Consider the following 27,467-nt stretch of genomic DNA (forward strand, 5'->3'; position numbering starts at 1 on the left):
TGCGGGCTTCTCATTGCGGTGGCTTCTCTTGGTGCAGAGCACAGGCTCTAGGCGCACGGGCTTCAGTAGCTGTGCCACACGGGCTTAGTTGCTCCGTGGCATGTGGGATCTTCCCGGACCAGGGCTCGAACCCGTGTCCCCTGCATTGGCAGGCGGATTCTTAACCACTGCGCCACCAGGGAAGCCCAAAACTCTACTTTCTTTGTCTCAATCTCAGTATCTTACCTGTAGAAGAAGAGGTATAAAAGTTTCTATCTCCAGAATCTGAGCAGCCTCTTCCATTAAAATGTTGTCATACTGAGAAAGGGAGAAAAAAGAAAGCTTGTCAAAAAGAGAGCTTGAAAGCCAAACAGCTACCACCATGACGGTAATAAGCATCCCAAAACCCCTCAAATAATTCAGATCAAAATAACAACAAATTATTCAAACAGAAAGTTCATGATCTTCTTTACCATTATGCTATTGCTTCTCCAATTCAAGTCTTTAACTTTAAGGAAGTGCCCTAAACATACAACTCTACATTAAGGAAGCCTTGTTTATCATTTCTTGGATTGCGATGATCAATTTAGTTATTTTCAGTTCAGTTTTGAAGTTCTATATAAGCAAGAATCAACCTATGATTATATATGAGGTCATTTCCACTGGTACTCTTATCCTAGGTAGTATTTTGCAGTAATTTTTTTCCCTTATGAATCCTACTTGGCACTCAACAATCTCCTTTTGTTCCCCACCCCCGGCATTCAATCCATCACCAAAGCATGTCAATTTTACCTTCAAAACTCCCTCTAGAATCTGTTTGTTTTTCTACATTTCTACTACCACCACCACTCTAATCCAAGCTGCTACTCTGACTACTGCCAGCAATCTCTTTACTAGTCCCTCTCCTTCCTGTCTTGCCTCCCCTAAACCACTCATATAACAGTCATCACATCACGTCACCTTCTGGTTTCTAACCCTTCACTGGTTTCCACTTGTCCTAGGAAAAAAGGACCCTTAATGTGGACCGTAAGAGATGTGTTAACTAGGGCCTGTATTCAATCTGGCCCCTGCCTTCCTCTCATACTTTACATGTCACCTTCCTCCTTACTCACTAAGCTTCAACTACATTGACCTATTTCATTTTCTCAGAAATGGTAAAACCATTCATGCTTCAGGCCCTCTGAACATGCTATTTTCTCTTGACTTTTTGTCTGCTTGGCTCTTTCTCATTTTTAAAGTATCAGCTTAAAACCCACTTTATCCATGCCTTCTCTGACCTCTCACTCTAAAACGGGTTTCACAGTACTCTGTGCCTTTGTCTCACGGCACATCACAATTTATAATTCTGTCTGTATATTTATGTACTTGTTTAATGCCTGAATCTTCCCTCTAGCCCAGTTTCCAGGAATGTTAGGCACTGCACATTTGTAAAATAATGAAAAATCAAGTCTTTCTCCAACCTAAGGAAATTTCATTCTTTCTTTCATGTACCTCCTCTTCTATGTGCCCAATTTTCTTCTAGATTTATTCTCAACAGGTTTTATCTTTTCCCTTCCACTTCTAATTCTGATTGTTACTTATGATAGTATAATATCCTATTCCTTGTTTTATTGGTAAAATACTTTCTTTGAGACTTTCACTAAGTACAATTAGAGTTCCTTTGTTTTCTATTTTCAAAGTCTTCTCCCCTTATTTTGTTTTCCAAGGAAGTGGAAGGTAGGGGGAGCATATTTGCTCTTAATACTTAATTAACTCTTTTAAACTAATTGTTCATATATCCTCTAATTTCTGTGCTACTCATTTTACCAAAATATGCTTATATTTGTTCAAGACTGGTAGCTGAGCTGGATTTCCACTGTACATGATAAAGTTAAGGTTCAGTTCTGCACTGTTTCTATCGAAACTACCTGAAAGTTTTAGGCATGTGGATGGGTGTCTTCTCTAGCTCTATCTAATGTTAAATTTCCCTATTACAATGATTAATTAGGTCATCCTGGTGGGAACCTAGGAGAAGGAGGGGTTCAAAAAGCCATGTTTTCTCAGAAGTTCCCACGTGGACTCTGAAGGTGATAGACACAATATGGAAAACAGAGTGGGAGCAGCTCAAAGACGACAGCTTAAAGAGCCTCTTTCCTGAGAAATAATTCTGCAAATCTAATGTGATTTAACTTATAAAAATATATCTATAGATTCTATTAAAAAGGAGATTTTAATCACAAAGCAAAATTATGACACAACTATACTGGGTGTTTTAAGGAAGGAAAAGAGTACACAAACGTGCTTGCATGTCTCCATGGGGACAGCACAGAATCAAAACATATGCCTAATGGAAATTTAACATTCTTTATTGATATCAATGAAAGGACAAAGGAGATACTACAAGAGTTGAAAGATTAATTAGAGAGCAACAGGGGAGTAGGGGACTGCCTTTTTTTAACATTAAGTAGAGCTACAAAGTTTTTAAGCTCTTACATCAGATGCATGTGTTAGTTTGAAAAAATAAAATTTCAAAATTAAAAATATAAAAGATGTAAGGGATACTATCAGCACTCATGTTAACTACCTTTAGATGTATATAGCACAATGTAAGAAAATGATCAGTGAAAATGTGATAAGCTACAAGTAATGTTTTGTAGAATATGCATGTGAACAGCTGCATGAAAGCATAAAATGCTCTATTTAGACTGCATCATTTCCCTGTATTATTAAACTGATATAATTTAATATCAATCCAAAGTATATTTTATGTGTCAGCCCCAAGAAAAAAATATTTAGGTGAAAAATTCTCACTAATTTACAAAAGGTAAATTCACACCATTAGGTAAGTTCACACTACCTTTTAATAAATTATCATATTTGTCCTACCTTGCAAATGAGGAAACTTTCATCCAAGATAACAATAATTCTATCACCTTGAATTTATTTAGCATTTATCTTCCAGTGAGCTCATAACATTTAAAAATTGTCAGTTATTTTCATCAACAACAAATGCTTTGCTAACTTTAAATTCAAACCAGTACACAAACACTATAAGTAATGACAGATAAAACAGTTGCAGGGAAGTTAAATGATGTGCATTAAAATCAGAGTTTAGTCAGTATCAATAGCAAAGTCACAAAGTGTCTGCAAATTCAAATTTACTGCTCAATTATTACATTCCATTTCAACTGAGTAACAAGTAACCGGCTGTCTTGCCCTTTAGCTCTCCAGTCCTTATCTTAAGATGAAGTCATTTAAATATCTCCTTTGACAGTCTAAATAACTGTATTACACATCCTCACATAGATGGCTTTTTATTTACTGAATGAACAAATAACTGGGAGTGGATGTGTGCTTAAAAGGTAAACAAGTGTACGGATTTCTAATAGGTGAAAAACATTGTCAAATATTATTTGTATAAAGCTTTTACTTCTGTTTGGAGATTTTTTTTAACATAGTGAAAATAAATTAATGTACCTTAACAAGTATTAGAAGTTAGTTAGACAATCATATGGTTATAATGTTACTTAAAGGACATATGTCTGATAACTAAATTTAGAAAAATTAGATTTAGATTTTACTAATCATATAAACATGGGAGGTTATGATCACTTTTAAAAGAGGCATTTTAAAGTAATTATAAATGCAAACTTCAGTAAGAAGCAGATGTCCAAGGGAAATGGTCTAGGGAAGGGAAGGGAAGGGAAGGGAAGGGAAGGGAAGGGAAGGGAAGGGAAGGGAAGGGGAGGGGAAGGGAGGGGAGAGGAAGGGAGGGGAGGGGCGGGGAGGGGGAGGGGCAGGGGCAAGGGGAGGGGGAGGGGAAGGGGAAGGGAAGAGAACTAACAGCTGCATAGATGAATTAAGGAACTAAAATATAAGTCTTTACCTTGAAGCCTAACTTGACTAAATCATGTCGTTTTAAGGCAGCATGAGTACAGGTCATAGCAATGATTTTGGCTTCTTTCACCAAAAGGTATTTAGATCTGTCTAGTCCACTTCGAAGCAGTTCGGAGGCTCTAAACTCCTGTGGAAGTGGGGGAACAATGAGATACTATTTTAGGAAAATAAACAGTTCATGCATACATTCATACAATCCAGTTTATGAGACAATATGAGAAATTAATATAAATATCTCATAAACTAAGCCTAAAGAATCGTAATTCTGTCCATGATTAATAAGGTACTAATTGAGTTCAAATAATAACTGACAGTCAAGCTACAATTTGGACTGTTTTTTTTGGTATAAGATAAAATATTTACAGTATCAACAAAAATACTGAATAAAATATCAATCACCATTGTGTCTATATTACCCAAGGTCTCTCCAGGAAAACAGAAACTACTTCAAGCACTCATAACAAAGGGAATTTATTGCAAGGAGCTCGTTATACAGGTGATGGAGAAGCAGAAAAGCCAACCAGGGAATGGCGAAGTAACCCAGAGATTGGCAACAGCAGGAAATTATGACCATTCCTAGGCTAGGAAGGATAATGAGGAGGAAGTGTTATCAGAGCCCAGAAACTGGGGTACCAGAATAAGCTGGAACTGCGGTGGGCCAGGTCAGGAGAAACTGGAGCCATGGAAGAGACGAAACCGCAGGCCGAGAGAGCTGGTACAGAAATATCCTGGCTTCTCTCTCTTTATTCTATTTTTGCCACATTTCTCATTGGCTAAACCCAGAAAAAAGTCAGCTGACATGAGAGGCTGGGAAATGAAAACTCCAAGGACCAGTCTCAGCCCTGACCACGGCACAGGATCCCCCATAGAGGAGAGGAGGGGAACGGACAACAGGTGGATGTGAGGAGCAAACAAGCCCATGCAGAGCACCTAATATCAAGTTTTATCAAATCGGAACATTATATCATACTTACTTCAGACTTTTAAACGTTTTTTTTTGTTTTTTAAAAAATAATTAAAGCATCACAGGTACAGGTGGAGGTACCCTGTATATATCCTTCTTCCCACTCTCTCCCCAGACAGCTATTATAAATTATATGTTTTTATCCTTTTACATTCTATTTATGTAATCATAAACATACTATAATACTGTTTTGTAGGTTTTAAAATTTTATAATTATCATACTACATATATACTACATATGTATATACATTATATATTTATTATTCTGTACCTACCATCCATCCATTTCTACCCACCTACTCACACCATACATCAGTGTTTACTGAACATCTATTATGTGCCAGATATTGTTGTAGGAATAAAATCATATCTAAAAGGTACAAAGACTTTAAAAAAGACACAGTCTTTGTCCTTTTTATCTGAAGTAATCCTAAACGTTCTTACTGAGGAATCTGAGCCTGAATGCGATCTTTTTACAGCACTGCTGTAGTCTTCCAATGATGTTTCCAATAAGGAATGAAAAAACTATGAAGCATCCCGGGGCTCCCTGGGTTCCAAACATATTCTCTGTCCCCTTTATATAGTGGTGATTCTTATTTCACCTTAATAATCAGGAACCGTCATCCTGGCTAACATAGCAACCTCATTTTTTGTTTACAGATCAAAGGCATAAAGAACTTAGAATAGCCAAATTCCAAATCAAAGAACCATTGTTAAATCTCCTAATGAAAGCATTCCTTTCTTAAATACTAAGACTTTCACACCAGAAAAGCCAGAAAAATGGGGATTCAATTCATATCTTAATTTTTACTTATTTCTTCAACTAGAAAAATAAATGCTTCCAATAATCTCACTTAAAAAGTAATAATCTGGTTTGCTAGATTTGAATATTCCACTTACTACATTTTAAAAAAAACAACAAACTAAGCTTAAAACCTTTAAAGGAAAGTTAAAAGAACTTGAGAACCCTTACCTCAAGCTGAGTAAAGATTTTCTTAATATGCCTGAAACATCCTTCAGCAATTTCCATGTCTTCTTCATAAGACCGGCCTTTAAAAATGGGTTGAGGGGCATTTGCAAAGTACTCATGAAAAGGGAAGAAAGTGGAGACTTCAGTGACATCTGGCAACGTGTTACCTTTATTTTTCACTTTGCTGATATACTCTTCCCAACGAGACATTACCTGTAAGAAAAAAAGAGACCTGAGGTTAAATTTGCCAGTTCTTATGTTTTAAATAATAAAATAAAAAACGAATTGAGTAAAAATAAGATTTGGTAGGTAAAAGGAAAAGGAAAAGAAAAGCAACCTTTGACCCAACAGGACTATTTCTTATCCAAGTCACTGATAGACTGCCCTTCTTCTTTTATAAAAGTAACCTTTAAGACTGTAGGAAAAAAACCTCTTTGATAAAAAATGTACGGATGGGATGGGAAAGAACCTCAGGATCATCTCATGGGACTTTATCTCAGACATTTCAGATTTTCTATGCATATTCAAAACAATTTATGATTGATGATCAAAAAAAAAAAACCTCTCTGGACAAAGAAATTCCTCATTTTTTCACTATTTCAGTTTCTCTCCATATATGGTTAAGTTCAGCTCTAGTAGCTTTTTAATCAATTTAGCACTTGTCAACCCTTATCCTAGACCTTCATAATTTTTCCAATTCTCTTTAGTATACTTATAAAGAACTTCTGGTTAAGCTGCGTATATATTTGAAAGCTCATTTTATGACTTTTGTGACATAGGTAGTTCAATTACCTCCTGCTATAAATGTTAACTATGGCTCTACTCAGTTCCTGCTTAATGTCCATTTTTGTAATTCTTTCAGTTTTTCTGTTATAATTTCAGTGTTTCTCAAAGTGTGGTCCTTAGGCAGAATATCTGAAAAGCTAAATAAAAATGTAGATACCTGAATGCCACACCTTACTAAAACGAAGTCTCTGGGGACAGAGCTTGAGAATTCCCTTTTTAAACAACTTTCCCAATGTGATTATTGTGTGTTCAAAATTGTGAGGCCTTATGAGGCCTCAAGTTCATATTTCTCAAATTTATTACCTAAGGTTCTATAATTTATATATTATTTCTATTACTTTTAAAACTAGTTTTCACTGAGAGCCTAGTGATTTTTATTTTGTGACAAACATGCATTTAAGCATGATCTTTATTCCATTATTCAAAGTTCTTAACAGTCTGAGTCTAATGCAGACAACTTTGCAAGATCAAGCATATGTCCTGTGTTTCACAAGGAACCATGAAATCAGCTCATTCTGAACGGACTCAACTGGTTTATCTGCTTATAATGAGCATAAACTCTTTTTTTCATATACATTTTACAATTTCAGTGTATGATTTATACCTAAAATATACAAATAGCATTAGAACAAAGAGAACAAATACAGTTATACAAAAATCTTCATTATTTATGTTTAATCCATTTAAAATTATTAGTAAACCAGTTGACTTTTAAAGTTTATTTTTATTTTATTTGGCTTTACATTTCTCATTAACTTTCACACCCCCCAAACAAAAGCAAAAACATGCCTCTAAATTGAAGTCAAAGAATGTTTAACTTAAACTCCTACTTTGAAATTAATTCTAAAACAAAATGTACTTCTAGAAATTTAAAAAGAAAGTATGTTTTTCTTCATTACTTGATTAATATGCATAGCAAAAGTAAGTTAAAGAACTGTATTTGTTACCACTGGGTAGCTAGACTGTTTGGTTATAGTTCTATAGTAATGAAAACAAAACAAAAAAAAAAAAAAAGAGAGAGAGACTAGAAACTTTGTCAATAGCAAGAAAAAAAAAAAAAGAAAAAAGATTTTAAAGTAGCAACATTGGCCTTTCACTGAATAAGTCATCAAGCAAAGTTATTTAGCAAACAAAAGTGAAGATAACAGGAAATACAAACATTTAACACTCACAAACATAGCTTTGGCAATAGCATATATTTTAATCTACTCAACAAAAAAGTAAGCTTTCAAGAAAGGATCTCCAGAACCCATCCCAGTTTCCAACTGAAGACCATATTATAATAAAGTATGATTTAAAAACCCTTAATCTCTTACCTGATATAAGAAGAAATAGCCAGCAGTTTCACAAGTATATGAAGCATCTCCTGGAACCCCTAGACTCTTCTGCAATCGTTTGACTTCTTCTAAAAGTTCTATTCTTCGAGCTAGGACATAATTAACTCTTCCATACCTAAAAATTTCAATTAAGCAAAAAGGCAAAATTACATAATGAAGAGACTTGCAAGGAAACTGTCAGCAAAATATTTAAGAAAATCATAATAGAAACGATAAATGGCCAAAGAGAAAAAAAGAACGGTAGAAAACATAAGTTTATATTTACTGTAAGTGACAGTTGTTGAGTTATTTTATACTAAAGCTACTTGAAATGTACCCTGTGGATCAGGGCTGATCTGCAAATGTGTTAGTGGTCTGTGAGACAGGAAAATCAACTACATTACTAAACACACCTCTGGTTCAGCTTTTTTTTTTTTTTCTTCATAAAATGACCTTCACAAAAAAGGAAACACTACAGTGCATTCCGGTGCTAGTGCATCTCATAACAGACCAGAATATAGTTTACAGATTGGCTACTCTGAATAGCACCATCATAAAAGTAGATTAGCTCTAAAGGTTTTGAAAAGTAATTTTAAAACTTATTTGATCATTCTTTGGCATAGAGCATGGAGCTTGGCATCTGGACCAAGTATGTTCATAAATGTTTGCTGAACGAGTAAGAAAACTAAAATTTGGAGAGCACCCGGCCCAGAGATAGGTAGTTAAGAAAAAAAGTGGAACCAGAATTGGATCCCAAAGCCTATGTATACTCTTTCCACCATAAAAAGTGCCTCCTTCAATCCTTTAACACTAATTAAAAAAAAAAAAAAAAAAGCAACTTACAATGGAATTCTATGTAATATTTGCTCAATTATTCTGTAAATCTAAAACTATACTAAAAAAAAGTCTACTAATTAATTTTAAAGAGCAAGGTACAGGAACACCTCATTTTATTGTGCTTCACTTTATTGCACTTTGCAGATACTGCATTTTTTACAAATTGAAGGCCTGTGGTAACCCTGCATTGAGCAAGTCTATCAGTGCTGTTTTTTCCAAAAGCATTTGCTAACTTCATGTCTCTGTGTCACATTTTGGAAATTCTTGAACTATTTCAAACATTTTCATTATTATTACATTTGCTATCTGTGATATGTAATCTTTGATATTACTATTGTAATTGTTTTGGGGTGCCACAAACCATGACCATGTAAGATGGCAAACTTAACTGATAAATGTCGTGTGTGTGTTCTGATTTGCTCCATCAATTGGCCATTCCCCCATATTTCTCCCTCTCCTCAGGCCTCCTTATTCCCTGAGACACAACAATATTGAAGTTAAGGCCAATTAATAACCCTAAAATGGCCTCTCAGTGTTCAGTTGCATGTCTCACTTCAAATCAAAAGCTAGAAATGATTAAGGTTAGTGAGGAAGGCATGTTGAAAGCTGAGACAGGCCAAAAGCTAGGTCTCTTGCACCAAACAGTTAGTGAAGTTGTGAACGCAAAGGAAAAGTTCTTGAAGGGAATTAAAATTGCTATTCCAGGGACTTCCCTGGTGGCGCAGTGGTTAAAAATCCGCCTGCCAATGCAGGGGACGCACGTTCGAGCCCGCGTCCGGGAAGATCCCACGTGCCGCGGAGCAACCAACCAAGCCTGTGCACTACAACTACTGAGCCTGTGCTCTAGGGCCTGCCATCCACGACTACTGAAGCCCACGCACCTAGAGCCCGTGCTCCGCAACAAGAGAAGCCACCGCAATGAGAAGCCCACGCACCACAATGAAGAGTAGCCCCCGCTCGCCACAACTAGAGAAAAGCCCGTGCGCAGCAACAAAGACCCAACGCAGCCAAAAATAAATTAATTAATTAATTAATTTTTTAAAAAAAGTGCTACTCCAGTGAACACACGAATGATAAGAAAGTAAAACAGCCTTATTGCTGATATGAAAAAAGCTTTAGTGGTTTGGACAGAAGATCAAACTAGCCACCACCTTCTCTTAAGCCAAAGCCTAATCCAGACAAAGCAAGGCCGTAACTCACTCTCTTTAATTCTAGTAAGGTTGAGACAGGTGAGGGAGCAGCAGCAGAAGAGTCTGAATCTAGCCAAGGTTGGTTCATGAGGTTTTAGGAAAGAAGCTGTCTCCAAAACGCAAAAGTGCAGCGTGAAGCAGCAAGTGCTGATGTAGAAGCTGCAGCACGTTATACAAAAGATCTAGCTGTGGTAATGAAGGTGGCTACACTAAACAACAGATTTTTAGTGTAGAAAAAATACAGCCTTCTACTGGAAGAAGATTCCATCTAGGATTTCCATAGCTAGAGAGGAGAAGTCAGTGCCCGGCTTCAAAGGTTCAAAGGACAGGCTGACTCTCTTGTTAGGGGCTAATGCTGCTGGTGACTCTAAGTTGAAGCCAATGCTCATTCACCATTCCAGAAATCCTAGGGCCCTTAAGACCTATGCTAAATCTACTCTGCTTGTGCTGTGTTAATGGAACAAACCCTGGATGACAGCACATCTGTTTACAACATGGTTTACTGAATATTTTAAGCCCACTGTTTGCACCTACTGCTCAGGAAAAAAGATTCCTTTCAAAATATTACTGCTCATCGACAATGCACCTGGTACCCAAGAACTCTGAAGGAGATGTACAATGAGATTCATGTTGTTTTCAGGCCTGCTAACACAACACCTGTTCAGCAGCCCATGCATCAAGGAGTCATTCGACTTTCAAGTCTTATTATTTAAGAAATACATTTTGTAAGACTATAGCTGCCATAGACAGTGATTCCTCTGATGGTTCTGGGCAAAATAAACTGAAAATCTTCTGGAAAGGATTCACCATTTTAGATGCCATTAAGGACATTCGTGATTCACTGGAAGAGGTCAAGATATCAAAATTAACAGGAGTTTGGAAGAAGTTGATCCTAACCCTCCTGGATGACTTTCGGGGGATTAAGACTTCAGTGGAGGAAAAAAAACTGTAGTTGTGGTAGAAGTAGCAAGAGAACTAGAATCAGAAGTAGAACCTGAAGATGGGACTGAATTGCCTCAATCTCAAGATAACACTTTAACAGATGAGGAGTTGCCTCTTATGGGAGAGCAAAGAAAGAAGTTTCTTGAGATGGAATCTATTCCTGCTGAAGATGACATGAAGAATGTTGAAATAACCACAAAGGATTTAGAATATTACATAAATTTAGTTGACAAAGTAGCAGCAGAGTTTGGTAGGATTGACTCTAATTTTGAAAGAAGTTCTATTGTGGGTAAAATACTACCAAGCAGCATTGCCTGCTACAGAGAAATCATTCGAGAAAGGAAGATTCAATCCACATGGCAAATTTCATTGCTGTCTCATTTTAGTAAGTTGCCATAGCCCCCCCAACCTTCAGCAACCACCACCCTGATCAGTCAGCAGCTATCAACGTTGAGGCAAGACCCTCCACCAGCAAAGATTACAGCCTGTTGAAGGCTCAGATGACGCCTAGCATTTTTTAGTAATAGAGTATTTTCTAACTAAGGCATGTACATTGTTTTTTTAGACATAATGCTATTGCATACTTAGTAGACTATAGTATAGTGTAAACAATACTTTTATATGCACTGGGAAGCCAAAAAATCCATGTGACTCGCTTTATTGTGATAGGCACTTGATTATGATGGTCTGGAACTGAATCTGCAAAGTCTCTGCGGTATGCCTGTACACAATTATAAATAATAGCATAGTTACAGATGATTATTGAAAAAGAGACTAATAAAAACTTGTTTGGGAGAAGTAGCATTATGAGTGATCACTCCCTCTCTGCTATCTTACTAGATACAAAAATTTTTCTTTAGGGAAAGTGATATTAATTTTATTGTGAAAAAATATTCACTATTTTTCTTTTTAATTATGACAAAGAGAGAAATATGAAATAAATGCACAATCAAACAAGCACACACATTATTAACAAGATCTGGAGCTTGACTTGCCTATCAGAAAGCAAAAAGTTCTTTTTTCCTGAGAAACTTGGTAGTACCTGAAATCATTTTAAAAATTCTGCTGCTTTTCTATTATAATATCTTTAAATACCAGAAATTGAACTGCATCACACTTATAATTACACTATTTAGCATTCCATGAGCACCCATACATTCAATGAATTATGCATTGGTAGATTTTACAGTTGAGCCCACTGGTGTAAGTTAGGTTTAATAAGAAATACCCATGGGAAGAATTCAGGGAAGCATTACAAGCTGATCCAAAATTAAGAATCTACAGCCCTAAATAAATTAATGTGTGTTGATCTTGCCCTCTGACTTTTCAAAAGCTAAAAAATTTTGGGAGGGGGACCTTCAAGATGGCAGAGGAGTAAGACGTGGAGATCACCTTCCTCCGCACAAATACATCAAATATACATCTACATGTGGAACAACTCCTACAGAACACCTACTGAACACTGGCAGAAGAACTCAGACTTCCCAAAAGGCAAGAAAATACCCCCATACCTGGGTAGGGCAAAAGAAAAAAGGAAAAACAGAGACAAAAGAATAGGGACAGGACCTGCACCTCTGGGAGGGAGCTGTGAAGGAGGAAAAGTTTCCACACACTAGGAAGCCCCTTCACTGGCAGAGACGGCACGTGGCGGCAGGGGGGAAGCTTTGGAGCCACGGAGGAGAGCGCAGCCACAGGGGTGCAGAGGGCAAAGCGGAGATTCCTGCACAGAGGATCGGTGCTGACCAGCACTCACCAGCCTGAGAGGCTTGTCTGCTCACCTGCTGGGGAGGGTGGGGGCTGGGAGCTGAGGCTCGAGCTTCGGAGGTCAGATCTCAGGGAGAGGACTGGGGTTGGCTGCGTGAACACAGCCTGAAGGGGGCTAGTGCCCCACAGCAAGCCGAGAGGGAGTCCGGGGAAAAGTCTGGAGCTGCCTAAGAGGCAAGAGACCACTGTTTCGGGGTGCACGAGGAGAGGGGATTCAGAGCACCGCCTAAATGAGCTCCAGAAACGGGTGTGCACCGCGGCTATAAGCGCAGACACCAGAGAAGGGCATGAAACACTAAGGCTGCTCCTGCAGCCACCAAGAAGCCTGTGTGCAAGCACAGGTCACTGTCCACACCCGCCTCCCCCTCCCAACCCCCGGGAGCCTGTGCAGCCCACCACTGCCAGGGTCCCGTGATCCAGGGATAACTTCCCCAGGAGACCACATGGCGCACCCAGGCTGTTGCAACGTCACGCCAGCCTCTGCCACCTCAGGCTCACCCCATATCCAATTATAATTAGCACACCTCTCCCTCCCCCCAGCCTGAATAAGCAAGAGCCCCCTAATCAGTCACTCCTTTAACCCCCTCCTGTCTGGGCGGTGAACAGATGCCTGAGGGCGACCTACACGCTGAGGTGGGCCAAAATTAAAGTTGAACCCCAAGAGCTGTGCAAACAAAGAAGAGAAAGGGAAACTTCTCCGTGAAGCCTCAGGAGCAGCAGATTAAATCCCCACAATCAACTTGATGTACCCTGCCTCTCCGGAATACCTGAATAGACAATGAATCGTCCCAAAATTGTGGCAGTGGACTTTGGGAGCAACTGTAAGACTTTGGGTTGGCTGTCTGCGACTGATTTGTTTCTGATTTTTATGTTTATCTTAGTTTAGTGTTTAGTGCTTGTTATCATTAGTGGATTTGTTTACTGGTTTGGTTGCTCTCTTTTTTATTTTTAATTTTTATTATTTTCTTTATGTTAATAACTTTAAAAAAATATGTTTATTTATTTATTTATTTTTTCTTTCTTCCTTTCTTTTTTCCTCCATTTTATTCTGAGCCATGTGGCTGACAGGGTCTTCGTGCTCTGGCCTGGTGTCAGGCCTGAGCCTCTGAGGTGGGAGAGCTGAGATCAGGACATTGGACCACCAGAGGCCTCCCAGCCCCATGTAATATCAATCGGCAAGAGTTCTCCCACAGATCTCCGTCTCAACACTAAGACCCAGCTCCACCCAACGGCCAGCTAACTCCAGTGCTGGATGCCCCATGCCACACAACTAGCAAGACAGTAACACAACTCCACCCATTAGCAGAGAGGCTGCCTAAAGTCATACTAAGTTCACAGACACCGCAAAGCACACGAATGGACACGGCCCTGCCCTCCAGAAAGACAAAATCCAGCCCCACCCACCAGAACATAGGCACCAGACCCCTCCACAAGCCACTGAACCAACCTCAGCCACTGGGGGCAGACACCAAAAACAACGGGAACTATGAACCTGCAGCCTGCGAAAAGGAGACCCCAAACACAGTAAGTTAAACAAAATGAGAAGACAGAGAAATATGCAGCAGATGAAGGAGCAAGGTAAAAACCCATCAGACCAAATAAATGAAGTGGAAATAGGCAGTCTACCTGAAAAAGAATTCAGAGTAATGATAGGAAAGATGATCCAAAATCTTGGAAAAAGAATGGAGAAAATATAAGAAATGTTTAAAAAGCACCTAGAAAAACTAAAGAGCAAACAAACAATGATGAACAGCAGGATAAATGAAATTAAAAATTCTCTAGAAGGAATCAACGGCAGAATAACTGAGGCAGAAGAATGGATAAGTGACCTGGAAGATAAAATAATGGAAATTAACTACCACATAGCAGAATAAAGAAGAAAGAATGAAAGGAATTGAGGACAGTCTCTGGGACAACATTAAAAGCAACAACATTCAAATTATATGGGTCCCAGAAGAAGAAGACAAAAAGAAAGGGACTGAGAAAATATTTGAAGAGATTATAGTTGAAAATTTCCCTAACATGGGAAAGGAAATAGTCAAGTCCAGGAAGCACAGAGAGTCCCATACAGGATAAATCCCAGGAGAAACATGCCAAGACACATATTAATCAAACTATCAAAAACTAAATACGAAGAAAAAATATTAAAAGCAGCAAGGGAAGAGCAACAAATAACATACAAGGGAATCCCCATAAAGGTTAACAGCTGATCTTTCAGCAGAAACTCTGCAAACCAGAAGGGAGTGGCAGGACATATTTAAAGTGATGAAAGGGAAAAACCTACAACCAAGATTACTCTACCCAGCAAGGATCTCATTCAGATTCAATGGAAAAATTAAAACATCTACAGACAAGCAAAAGCCAAGAGAATTCAGCACTGCCAAACCAGCCTTACAACAAACACTAAAGGAACTTCTCTAGGCAGGAAACACAAGAGAAGGAAAAGACCTACAAAAACAAACCCAAAACAATTAAGAAAATGGTAATAGGAACATACATATCAATAATTACCTTAAATGTAAACGGATTAAATGCTCCAACCAAAAGACATAGACTGGATGAATGGATACAAAAACAAGACCCGTATATATGCTGTCTACTAGGGACTCACTTCAGACCTAGGGACACATACAGACTGAAAGTGAGGGGATGGAAAAAGATATTCCATGCAAATGGAAATCAAAAGAAAGCTGGAGTAGCAATTCTCATATCAGAAAATATAGACTTTAAATACTATTACAAGAGACAAAGAAGGACACTACATAATGATCAAGGGATCAATCCAAGAAGACGATATAACAATTGTAAATATTTATGCACCCAACATAGGAGCGCACCTCAATACATAAGGCAAATGCTAACAGCCATTAAAGAAGAAATCGACAGTAACACAAAAAAGTAGGGGACTTTAGCACCCCACTTTCACCAGTGCACAGATCATCCAAAATGAAAATAAATAGGGAAACACAAGGTTTAAAGGACACATTAAACAATATGGACTTAACTGATATTCATAGGACATTCCATCCAAAAACAACAGAATACACTTTCTTCTCAAGTGTTTATGGAACATTCTCCAGGATAGACCATATCTTGGGTCACAAATCAAGCCTTGGTAAATTTAAGAAAACTGAAATCGTATCAAGTATCTTTTCTGACCATAATGCTATGAGACCAGATATCAATTACAGGAAAAAAACTGTAAAAACTACAAACACACGAGGCTAAACAATACACTACTAAATAACCAAGAGATCACTGAAGAAACCAGAGTGGAAATCAAAAAATACCTAGAAACAAATGACACTGAAAACACAGCAACCCAAAACCTATGGGACGCAGCAAAAGCAGTTCTAAGAGGGAAGTTTATAGCAATACAATCCTACCTCAAGAAACAAGAAACAACTCAAATAAACAACCTAACCTTACACCTAAAGCAATTAGAGAAAGAACAAAAAAACCCCAAAGTTAGCAGAAAGAAGGAAATCATAAAGATCAGATCAGAAGTAAATGAAAAAGAAATGAAGGAAACAATAGCAAAGATCAATAAAACTAAAAGCTGGTTCTTTGGGAAGATAAAAAAAATTGATAAACCATTAGCCAGACTCATCAAGAAAAAAAAGGGAGAAGACTCAAATCAACAGAATTAGAAATGAAAAAGGAGAAGTAACAACTGACCCTGCAGAAATACAAAGGATCATGAGAGATTACTACAAGCCACTATATGCCAGTAAAATGGACAAACTGGAAGAAATGGACACATTCTTAGAAAAGCACAACCTTCCGAGACTGAACCAGGAAGAAATAGAAAATATAAACAGACCAATCACAAGCACTGAAATTGAAACTGTGATTAAAAATCTTCCAACAAACAAAAGCGCAGGACCAGATGGTTTCACAGGCGAATTCTATCAAACATTTAGAGAAGACCTAACACCTATCCTTCTCAAACTCTTCCAAAATATAGCAGAGGGAGGAACACTCCAAAACTCATTCTATGAGGCCACCATCACCCTGATACCAAATCTAGACAAAGATTTCACAAAAAAAGAAAACTACAGGCCAGTATCATTGATGAACATAGATGCAAAAATCCTCAACAAAATACTAGCAAACAGAATCCAACAGCACAGTAAAAGGACCATACACCATGATCAAGTGGGGTTTACCCCAGGAATGCAAGGATTCTTCAAAATATGCAAATCAATCAATGTGATACACCATATTAACAAATTGAAGGATAAAAAACCATATGATAATCTCAGTAGATGCAGAAAAGGCTTTTGACAAAATTCAACACCCACTTATGATAAAAACTCCAGAAAGGAGGCAGAAATGGAACCTACCTCAACATAATAAAGTCCATAAATGACAAACCCACAGCCAACATCATTCTCAATGGTGAAAAACTGAAACCATTTCCTCTAAGATCAGGAACAAGACAAGGTTGCGCACTCTCACCACTATTACTTAATATAGTTTTGGAAGTTTTAGCCACAGCAATCAGAGAAGAAAAAGAAATAAAAGGAATCCAAATTGGAAAAGAAGTAAAACGGTCACTGTTTGCAGATGACATGATACTATACATAGAGAGTCCTAAAACTGCTACCAGAAAACTACTAGAGCTAATCAATGAATTTGGTACAGCAGCAGGATACAAAATTAATGCACAGAAATCTCTTGCATTCTTACACACTAATGATGAAAAATCTGAAAGAGAAATTAAGGAAACACTCCCATTTACCATTGCAACAAAAAGAATAAAATACCTAGGAATAAACCTACCTAAGGAGACAAAAGACCTGTATGCAGAAAACTATAAGACACTGATGAAAGAAATTAAAGATGATCCCAACAGATGGAGAGATATACCATGTTCTTAGATTGGAAGAATCAACATTATGAAAATGACTATACTACTCAAAGCAATCTACAGATTCAATGCAATCCCTATCAAACTACCAATGGCATTTTTCACAGAACTAGAACAAAAAATTTCACAATTTGTATGGAAACACAAAACACCCCGAATAGCCAAAGCAATCTTGAGAAAGAAAAACGGAGCTGGAGGAATCAGGCTCCCTGACTTCAGACTATACTACAAAGCTACAGTAATCAAGACAGTATGGTACTGGCACAAAAACAGAAATATAGATCAATGGAACAGGATAGAAAGCCCAGAGATAAACTCACACACATATGGTCACCTTATCTTTGATAAAGGAGGCAAGAATATACAATGGAGAAAAGACAACCTCTTCAATAGTGGTGGTGGGAAAACTGGACAGCTACATGTGAAAGCATGAAATTAGAACACTTCCTAACACCATACACAAAAATAAACTCAAAATGGATTAAAGACCTAAATGTAAGGCCAGACACTATAAAACTCTTAGAGGAAAACATAGGCAGAACACTCTATGACATAAATCACAGCAAGACCCTTTTTGACCCACCTCCTAGAGAAATGGAAATAAAAACAAAAGTAAACAGATGGGACCTAATGAAACTTAAAAGCTTTTGCACTGCAAATGAAACCATAAGCAAGACGAAAAGACAACCCTCAGAATAGGAGAAAATATTTGCAAATGAAGCAACTGACAAAGGATTAATCTCCAAAATTTACAAGCAGCTCATGCAGCTAGATATCAAAAAAACAAACAACCCAATCCAAAAATAGGCAGAAGATCTAAATAGACATTTCTCCCAAGAAGATACACAGATTGCCAACAAACACATGAAAGGATGCTCAACATCACTAATCATTAGTGAAATGCAAATCAAAACCACAATGAGGTATCATCTCACACTGGTCAGAATGGCCATCATCAAAAAATCTGCAAACAATAAATGCTGGAAAGGGTGTGGAGAAAAGGGAACCCTCTTTCCCACTGTTGGTGGGAATGTAAATTGATACAGCCGCTATGGAGAACAGTATGGAGGTTCCTTAAAAAACTAAAAATAGAACTGGCATATGACCTAGCAATCCCACTACTGGGCATATATCCTGAGAAAACCATAATTCAAAAAGAGACAAGTACCACAATGTTCATTGCAGCACTATTTACAATAGCCAGGATATGGAAGCAACCTAAGTGTCCATCGACAGATGAATGGATAAAGAAAGATGTGCCAGATATATATAATGGAATATTACCCAGCCATAAAAAGAAATGAAATTGAGTTATTTGTAGTGAGGGGGATGGACCCAGAGTCTGTCATAAAGAAGTCAGAGTGAAGTCAGAAAGAGAAAAACAAATACTGTATGCTAACACACATATATATGCAATCCAAAAAAAAAAAAAAAGAAGAAAAATGGTTCTAATGAACCTAGGGGCAGTACAGGAATAAAGATGCAGACATAGAGAATGGACTTGAGGACATGGGGAGGGGGAAGGGTAAGCTGGGACAAAGTGAGAGAGTGGCATGGACATGTATACACTACCAAATGTAAAACAGATAGCTAGTGGGAAGCAGCTGCATAGCACAGGGAGATCAGCTTGGTGCTTTGTGACCACCTAGAGGGGTGAGATAGGGAGGGTGCGAGGGAGACGCAAGAGGGAGGGCATATGGGGATATATGTGTACATACAGCTGATTCACTTTGTTATACAGCAGAAACTAACACAACACTGTAAAGCAATTATACTCCAATAAAGAGGTTAAAAAAAAACCTGTTGGGTGATCTCTTTAATACAAGGACTCAAAATAAATGCAACATAGTAAGTTAACACTCTTTTAGCTCTTTTGATGTCTATAATCTATTTAGTCAAAAGTAATGTTCAGTAGTCAAAGGCTGTATTTATTATGTACAGCTGTTAATTATACCTATTGACTGAAATTATGCTTTAAAAATGAATTTAAATATAAATGAAATGAGCTAACATAAAGCAACTTTAAAGGAAAAAAACCAAAATACTAACAGCAGAAGAAATTTGACTTCTAAAGTTTTAGTCACCTTACAATATGTAATATTAAGCTTAAAGTCCAGCTAAACTGGCAATAAGTTCCTGAAATAATACTTACAACCCCAAAGCTTATACTATCATTAATCTCCAACTGCATTTCATTAAATGAATCCAGCTAATTGGTGCCTAAAATAAATGCAAATTAAATGTGTAGATGAAATGTGAAAAGGAATTGCGTAACGTACGGTTTGGGTTTGGCAACGTTAAAAATTACTTCAATAAACAGAAAGCAAATGGATATCTGCAATTTTAAAAAGATGAAAAGATAACTCTCTTCACTGAAATAACTGTATGAGGAAAAAAATAGCATAAACATGCAGAACTGGAGCAGAGGGAAATCCTGAACAGACTCTGGGTTCAATTAGTATAGCCTAAGTAGGTTACACTAGAACCCTTCAGAATTCAGTTGGATTATTCATTGCTCTCTTTTCCTGTTCTTTATTAAAGAAAAAGAGGAGAAGGTTAAAAATTCTTTGTATACCGTTTCAAAACTAATCCCCATTTGCTCACCTGCTGAAATCTTTCTCCGTCTCCAGCTCTTCTTCTCCATGACCAAGACGCAGGAGGTGACGCTCGTCAATGTCTAAAGCCATGATTTTCTCAAACAACTGGTTCAGGGCCTGGAAAATAAAAAAAAAAAGAATGATGGAGAATTTTATAGAATCAGTAGGCTCCTTTAAAAGTAACAAAAACTAACAATCAGAAGGATAGAAAAGAATGAGCATTGCCCAGTCAGATAAGAATCAAAGTCAAAACACAGAAGGAAACATCTTATATTAAGGCCATTTATAATTTAAACAAAATAGTATTTTTATTGATTTCTGATATTGCTACATACGTGTACTTTGTCAAATTAGTAACTGGAAATCATAAAAACCATCTATCCATTACATCTCTGATAATTTATGAAAAGAGAAGACTTTGGCTCAGTATGTATTTCTCTCAAGTAGTAAAAATTACTAAAATAATTAACAATCACATTAAGTCTCATTTTATTTAACAGAATTTCCATGAGTTGCAGAAAACTGAAAAGTTTTTGTGGTTGGAGAAGTCCTCTTAGGAGATGTGTGGGTAGAATACTTCAAAAGGATCACAGAGAGGAAAGGTAAAGTGCATCATTCAAATCTTAGACTGAAAGTCTAAATTAGCTCTCTATACAATAAGAAGCAGAGCACTCATCACAAACTGTTCTGATGAAAGCCACTTACCTATGAAATGTTCGTATTTGGGGCTCCCTGAAATCCTAGTATTTACTATCTGAACATCTGCAATTATAAGGTTTTGCAGAAAGGCAAAAGTTTCATTGCATGGAAAGATATGCTAATAAGATGACATTTAAAAATTAGCTCCCACTCAAATATTTCTCCCAATTTACCATTAGTTTAACCCCACCCGTGAGGTCAACATCCAGTCTTGTAAACATCCAGGCTACATAAGGTATACAGATATTCTTTGTTATCAAAATTCTAGCAATTAGAGCTCAGAAACTGATGAGATAAACATAAATCTTCAGGAAAAAAATTCACACAATCTAAATTCTTGATATTTTCCATCTAAAACTTGAGATGCAATAGATCAGACCACATGGCATTACTCACTGTCCAAACCTTTCCTATCCAAACTCATGAACCACATAGATTTAGGGGACAAAAAATACTAGCACATTGCAATCTCAGAAAAAACTGCAAGATTTCATCATGAATTAAAGTGATGTTGGAGAACTGCTTGAATTATAGATGGGAACCAAGATCTGGTAAAGAAAACAGTTGTGAAAAATCAACAGTTTGAGTTAAAGAGGATGGTCTGATTATCAAAGGAGCAAAGAAGTCTTTGGCTATTTTTGCAAAATAACCTTCTCTATAATTGTGCTACACAAGACAGTCATAAGTAGAGGATACTATAGAAAGTCATTATCAAGTTACGACAAAATTTACTAAAAAATATTATGTTAAAACAACACTGAATAATTCCTTATTCATTCTAAGAATCTGCAAATAGGTAAAATTATTACAGACTGAATTTTATTAAATAGAAGAAAAAAGTCTTTACACAGTTTGTTTCTTTTATCAAGATAAAGTCTTAACCCTCTCTTGCGCACAATTTTAGTACACCAGGCCAGTTACTTATAAACTTTAAAGAAATAAAAACATAAGTGAATGAATTGGATAGTATTAATTTTAAAATCCTGAGATTAAGTTGATGAATAACCGTAAATAACATTTAGCCTTCTAAAAACTCAAGTGTTTCTTTGTAGACCAACTTTTTTAAAGAACTGGTCAACTGAAATCACTATTGTTAATATGTATTCAGAGAAAACAAGTACCTTTGGAGATTTAGACTACCATGTGAGTTTCATAATGTGTTTCAGAATGTTCTGAGAGCTAGCTCCCTGTCACATTTTACATGAGTTAATATCACTTGTTCTTTTTCATTTCTATGGTAGTGACAGCTTCAGAAAAACTACCTCGGCACACATACAGATGTAAAAACCATTTTTCATCCATTATTTACAAGAAAGGAGTTTGTTTTGCTTGTTTTAGCTATTTATAAATGCCTTATGTATTAGACCTGCAACCTAAAATTGTCCTTCCATGTAATATACATATTCATATGCATATTTTATAAGGATTTAAAATTCAATCCAGTATTAATATGATCTGGATTTAGTCTTTTAGGAATATCCATTCTACTAGTAGAAAAATACTACTAGTAAGGGGTAATGCTTTTGATCTCAAAGTAAGCATGGATGATGGGAGAAAAAGGCAATTACCACATATCCAAATATTCTTCTCAGCTTTTCCACATTTGGACTGCCTCTATTCGAAATAAAAGAATGTTTTTATATTTTTCTCAATATGGTCTGGTTATGACCAGTGATAAACAAACACTATGCTCATCAGCCTTTCCTGGTATTCTGTGAGCTCATAATCAGGTTATCATATAAGCAGAAATCTCCATTGTGCTTTCATGCATCTCCTGCTCCATACACGCATGTCCGCTTCATACATGCATGCGTGCACGTGCGTGCACACATGCGTGCATACACACTCTCTCTCTTACCTGATTGGAATGAGTAACAATCAGAGTCCTCTGCTCTGGGAAATTGTGGTAGATGTTGGATATGATTTGGACTGCCACATCTGTTTTTCCTGTACCTGGTGGGCCCACAACCTAAAAAGCAGATGAACACATAGCAAACTACTAAGTTATCACATTGCTAGAAAATGGAGATTTTAAAACTGAAAGGTAAAATAAATTAAAAAATTCGCTGGGTAAGTTCAAAGCAGAATGGACAAGACAGAGTTAGTGAACTTGAAGACAAATCAATAGAAATCACCCAACCTGAACAACAAGCAGAAAAAAAAGATTAAAAAAATAATACACACAGCCTTGTGAATCTATGAGGCAATATTAAAAGGTATAACATATCTTTCAAATCCTAGAAAGAGGGGGAAAAGCATGCAGTGTAGAAAAAGTATTTAAAGAAATAATGGCTGAAAATTTCCCAAATCTGGCAAAAGACATAAATCGCAGATTCAAGAAGCTCATTTAACCATAAACAGAATAATCCCAAAGAAATCTAAGGCCAGACACATAATAATTAAATGGTTGGAATCTAAAGACAGAGAAAAAAAATCTTAATAGCAACCAGAGAAAAATGATATATTACATATAGCAAAAAGATGTTTCAAATGACTGTGGACTTCTCATCAGAATCATGGAAGCCAAAAGGAAGTGGAATAACATTTTTAAAGTGCTGAAAGGAGAAAACTATCAATGCAATATTCTTTGTCCAGTGAAAATATCTTTAAAGAATGAAGATGAATTAGAGACATTCTCATATGAAGGAAAACAAAGGTAATTCACTGCTAGCTGATCTGCTCTTAAAACTGGTAAAAGAAATCCTTCAAAGGAAATGATACCAGAGGATACTTGAGATATCAGGAATAAAGGACAAATGGTAAATATAACAGACTATTCTTCTCCTCTGGAGTTCTTTAAAATATGTTTGATGTCTGCAAGAAAAAATTCTAATATTGCCTGATGGTATTTTCAGTGTATTTACAGGTAAAACATATGACAACTACAACATAAAAGGGGAAGGTAAAGGGACCTATACAGAAGCAAGGATCCTCCAATCAATTTAAGAGACAGAATACTGATTCTAAGTAGGCTGTGAAAAGGTAAGTATGTACACTGTAATTCTCTAGAGCAGCCATTAAGAAAAACCTATACAAGAGATATAATAAAAGAACAAAATAGATAAATATAAATGAAACACTAAAAACTATCCAAATAACTCAGAAGAAGGCAGGAAAAGGGAAACAGGAACACACAAAAAAGGGAACAAACATAAAACAAATAATAAAATGGTAGGCCTAAACCCAAACACATTAATAAGTACATTAAGTGTAAATGGACTGAACACACCAATTAAAAGCAGAGACTTGTCAGAATGGAGAAAAAAAAACATGCACCAACTATATGCTGTCTATAAGGAACTCACTTCAAATATAATAAGTAGGTTAGAAGTAAACTGATGGGAAAAGATATATCATGTAAACACTAATCAAAAGAAAGCTGTGGTGGCTATATTAATATCAAAGTAGACTTTAGAGTAAAGAAAATTACCAGTGATGAAGACAGACATTATACATGACAAAAGTGTCAATTCACCAAGAAGACACAACAACCCTGAAAGTGTATGTACATATCCATAAAGCTTTAAAATACATGAAGCAAAAATGGACAGAACTGAAAGGAGAAACAAATTCACAATAATAGTTGGAGACTTCAATACTCCTCTCTCAGTCAGTAACAGCAATAGTAGGTGGAATACCATCAGCGATAGAGAAGTACTGGATAACAGCATCAACCAAATGGATCTCATTGACATAAACAGGACACTCCACCCAAGACAACAGAACATACATTCTTTTCAAGCACACACAGAATATTCACCAATAGATCATATCCTGGGCCATAAAACAAACCTTAATAAATTTTAAAAAATTGAAATCATAGAAAGTATGTTCTCTGACCATAATGGACTTAGACCAGAAATCAGTAACTGGAAGACAACAGGAAAACCTTCAAATACTTGGAAATTAAACACATTTCTAAATCCTTGTCAACAGACTTTTTCTGTACAGGGCCAGCAAGTAAACATTTTACTCTTTGTGGCCCATACAGTCTCTGCTGCAAGTACTTAAACTCTGCTGTGGTAGCACAAAAATGGCTATAGGCAATACATAAATGAATGGCCACAGCGAGGTTCTAACAAAACTTTATTTATGAACGTTGAAATGAGTAGCGTCCATACACATAAGATGCCACAATTACTTATAAACACTTAATTCAGTTGGGTTTTTGGGCTTAAAACAGAATACACTCTGAAAATCTGACACTTCTAGTCTGAATCCATTTAAGAACTTGCAGAACAGTAACTCTCTTACCATAGTTAGCCCAGGCTGCATTCCAGCACGGATGGCCTCTATCTGTGTATGAGTGAACTGAATTGTATTCCTGCAAATAAGAGTTGATAAGAAGTTTGTTAAAAATAAAGATGGATGACGTTAGTAAGAATTTAGACAACAATGACCAGAGGTCTGAACATTTGCTCTATATTTGCCCCTTGTTTCCCAATTTCTTCCTCCTCCCAATCCAGCCCTTTCTGTGGGTGTGTGTGCAGTAAAAAGTACATAAAATAAGATATACCCTCTTAACAAATTTTAAATGTACAGTACAGTGTTGTTAACTATAAGCCCAATGTTGCACAGCAGATCTCAAGAACTTTACATCCTACATGGCTGACCCAATCTCTTCTGAATGACTCTCTTTACCTCCGCCCCTCCACAGACCAATTAAAACTGAATGAATTTTGTGGAAAGAAAAGACTACAGTTATTTTTCAATATGTTTAGCCCAGACCAGATCTTAACAGGAGTGTCAAAATTCTAGTTCCAAATCTAACACCAAATACAATGCCACTTTATTAGTCATGGCACACAAGCACAAGGGTAGCTGCTAAATGCAACACATGGTCATGAAGTAAGAACCCTGTGCTCACATTAAGGTAGACTGCTAATATTTATTTCTCATAGTAACTGAAAATGTTTCTTTTTGAAATATTACTACAGAGTGGCCTAAAATATTACTACAAATGGCCAAAACTAACAGACGAGAAGTAAACAGGGTCCAGAAACAGAAGTTTCTAAATAATTTTTAAAATCAGAAAAATTTTTAAATATTACTAATCCACTTGAAATAGCAAACTATTATTCATTATTACAATTAGCAGAAATAGTGAAATTACCGTTTGGGCTGGTTGTAAGGATAAGGACCTCTATTAGGAATAACATGAGGTTCAACAATTAAGGTTTTTGCCTCTTCAGTGTCTTCATCTTCCTTCTCTGCATCTTTCCTTTTCTTCCCCTTTCCACTTCTTACTGGAAAAGTTATCCTACAAGACCAAAACCTTGTTCATCTTTACAATTAACAACAATTTACCAAGCACCTATCTTGTGCATGACATTGTACAGAGGATAATCAGATGAGTAAGCATTTATAGTTTAAAGGAACTTACTATCTGCATATAAATTTTGAAAAAAGTATATTTAAAAGCATTAAAATGTAGTTAAGGGTGTTTAGATTAAGAAAAAGTCATCTGATTAAAGGAGAATCAAAGAAGAAACATTTATTTATATATTTACTTTGTTTTTTTTAGGGGAAATAATTAACTATTTTTTTAATTGGAGTAATACTCACATAATATAAAATTTACCATTTTAAAGGTTCAATTCAATGGGTTTTAGTACATTCACAATGTTGTATAGTCATCACTACTCTCTAATGCCAGAATATTTTAATCAGTCCAAAGGAAACCCCATGCAATTAAGTAGTCACTCTGTATTCCAACCTAAACCCAGCCTCTGGCAATCAGTCTGTCTTTATATTGTCCTATTCTGGACATTTCATGTAAATGGAATCATACAATATTTGTTTTCTTCTGTCTGGCTTCTTTCACTTAGCATGTTCACAAAAGAAAATTTATATACTTACGGCACATGCACTGTAAAGTGCCTTACACACTGTCCTTCATTTAATCAGAAAAGGCTTTATGGGAAAGGTGGCATCTAAAATGAATTTCAAAAGACATTCCAGGAAGAGAGAAGGAGCCAGTTCTGCTGAAGTGTAGGATACAATAGAGAAAATAAGGCTAGAGAGAAAGGCTGGAGCCTTGTTCTGACACCTTTGGAATATCAAGCCTTTAAGGCAGAAGTTCTTAGCCTGGGGTCAGGGAAACCTCAGGAGGCAACTTCCCATAGGTACCTGAGGAAGTCAATGAATACCCTAAAATTAAACTAAAAAATTAATTCTCTCTCTGTACTTTTTCCAGTCTTTGTTCACATTCTGAAAAAACAGACAATACTAAAAAAAAAAAAGAAAAAAGAAAAAAAAGCTAAGAACCAAAGCAGCTAAATGGTCAGCTCTTACTCTGATAAGCAACAGGAAAAATCAAATTTTTAGTTAGACAGTGGAATGACTCTAGCAGTAAGGCATGTAATGGGTTTAAGCAAGGAGACAGAGGGAGCAAAGACATTGCCATTATAAAGACTGAAGTGTTGAGGGTTTAGAGAGGTAGCAGTCAGGACTGACATTTGAAAAAAAATGTACCTTTAAGGCAGAATCTGTAAGACACAGCAGGAGTTATGGGAATAGAAAGATTACAAAACATTGCTGAGATTTCAAGATGATTTTGCCATTAACAAGATGAGGAAAGTATGGAGGAACACTAGGTTTGGGAGTTATAAAGCATACATGCTTTTAATATGCAGAATTATTATATTTATATATAACAGTTAACTAAAAACGTT

The 27,467-nt window shown here is 36.6% G+C and overlaps 1 protein-coding gene across 4 annotated transcripts in view; it reads right to left on the reverse strand.

Moving 5' to 3' along the window:
• AQR (aquarius intron-binding spliceosomal factor) overlaps positions 1-27,467 on the reverse strand; it is a 111,798-nt gene that overhangs the window by 29,843 nt on the left and 54,488 nt on the right. For all 4 annotated transcript variants that reach the window (XM_082384935.1, XM_082384936.1, XM_082384934.1 and 1 more), the window contains 8 exons: positions 25,907-26,053; positions 25,048-25,117; positions 22,652-22,762; positions 20,102-20,211; positions 7,892-8,027; positions 5,793-6,002; positions 3,845-3,982; positions 226-297 (listed from right to left, as the gene is read on the reverse strand). In XM_082384935.1, the coding sequence (XP_082241061.1) occupies positions 226-297; positions 3,845-3,982; positions 5,793-6,002; positions 7,892-8,027; positions 20,102-20,211; positions 22,652-22,762; positions 25,048-25,117; positions 25,907-26,053 (994 nt within the window). The remainder of the gene's footprint in view (positions 1-225; positions 298-3,844; positions 3,983-5,792; positions 6,003-7,891; positions 8,028-20,101; positions 20,212-22,651; positions 22,763-25,047; positions 25,118-25,906; positions 26,054-27,467) is intronic.

The sequence above is a fragment of the Balaenoptera borealis genome (assembly GCF_965194805.1).
Source record: "Balaenoptera borealis genome assembly, chromosome: 3".
Taxonomy (NCBI): Eukaryota; Metazoa; Chordata; class Mammalia; order Artiodactyla; family Balaenopteridae; genus Balaenoptera; species Balaenoptera borealis.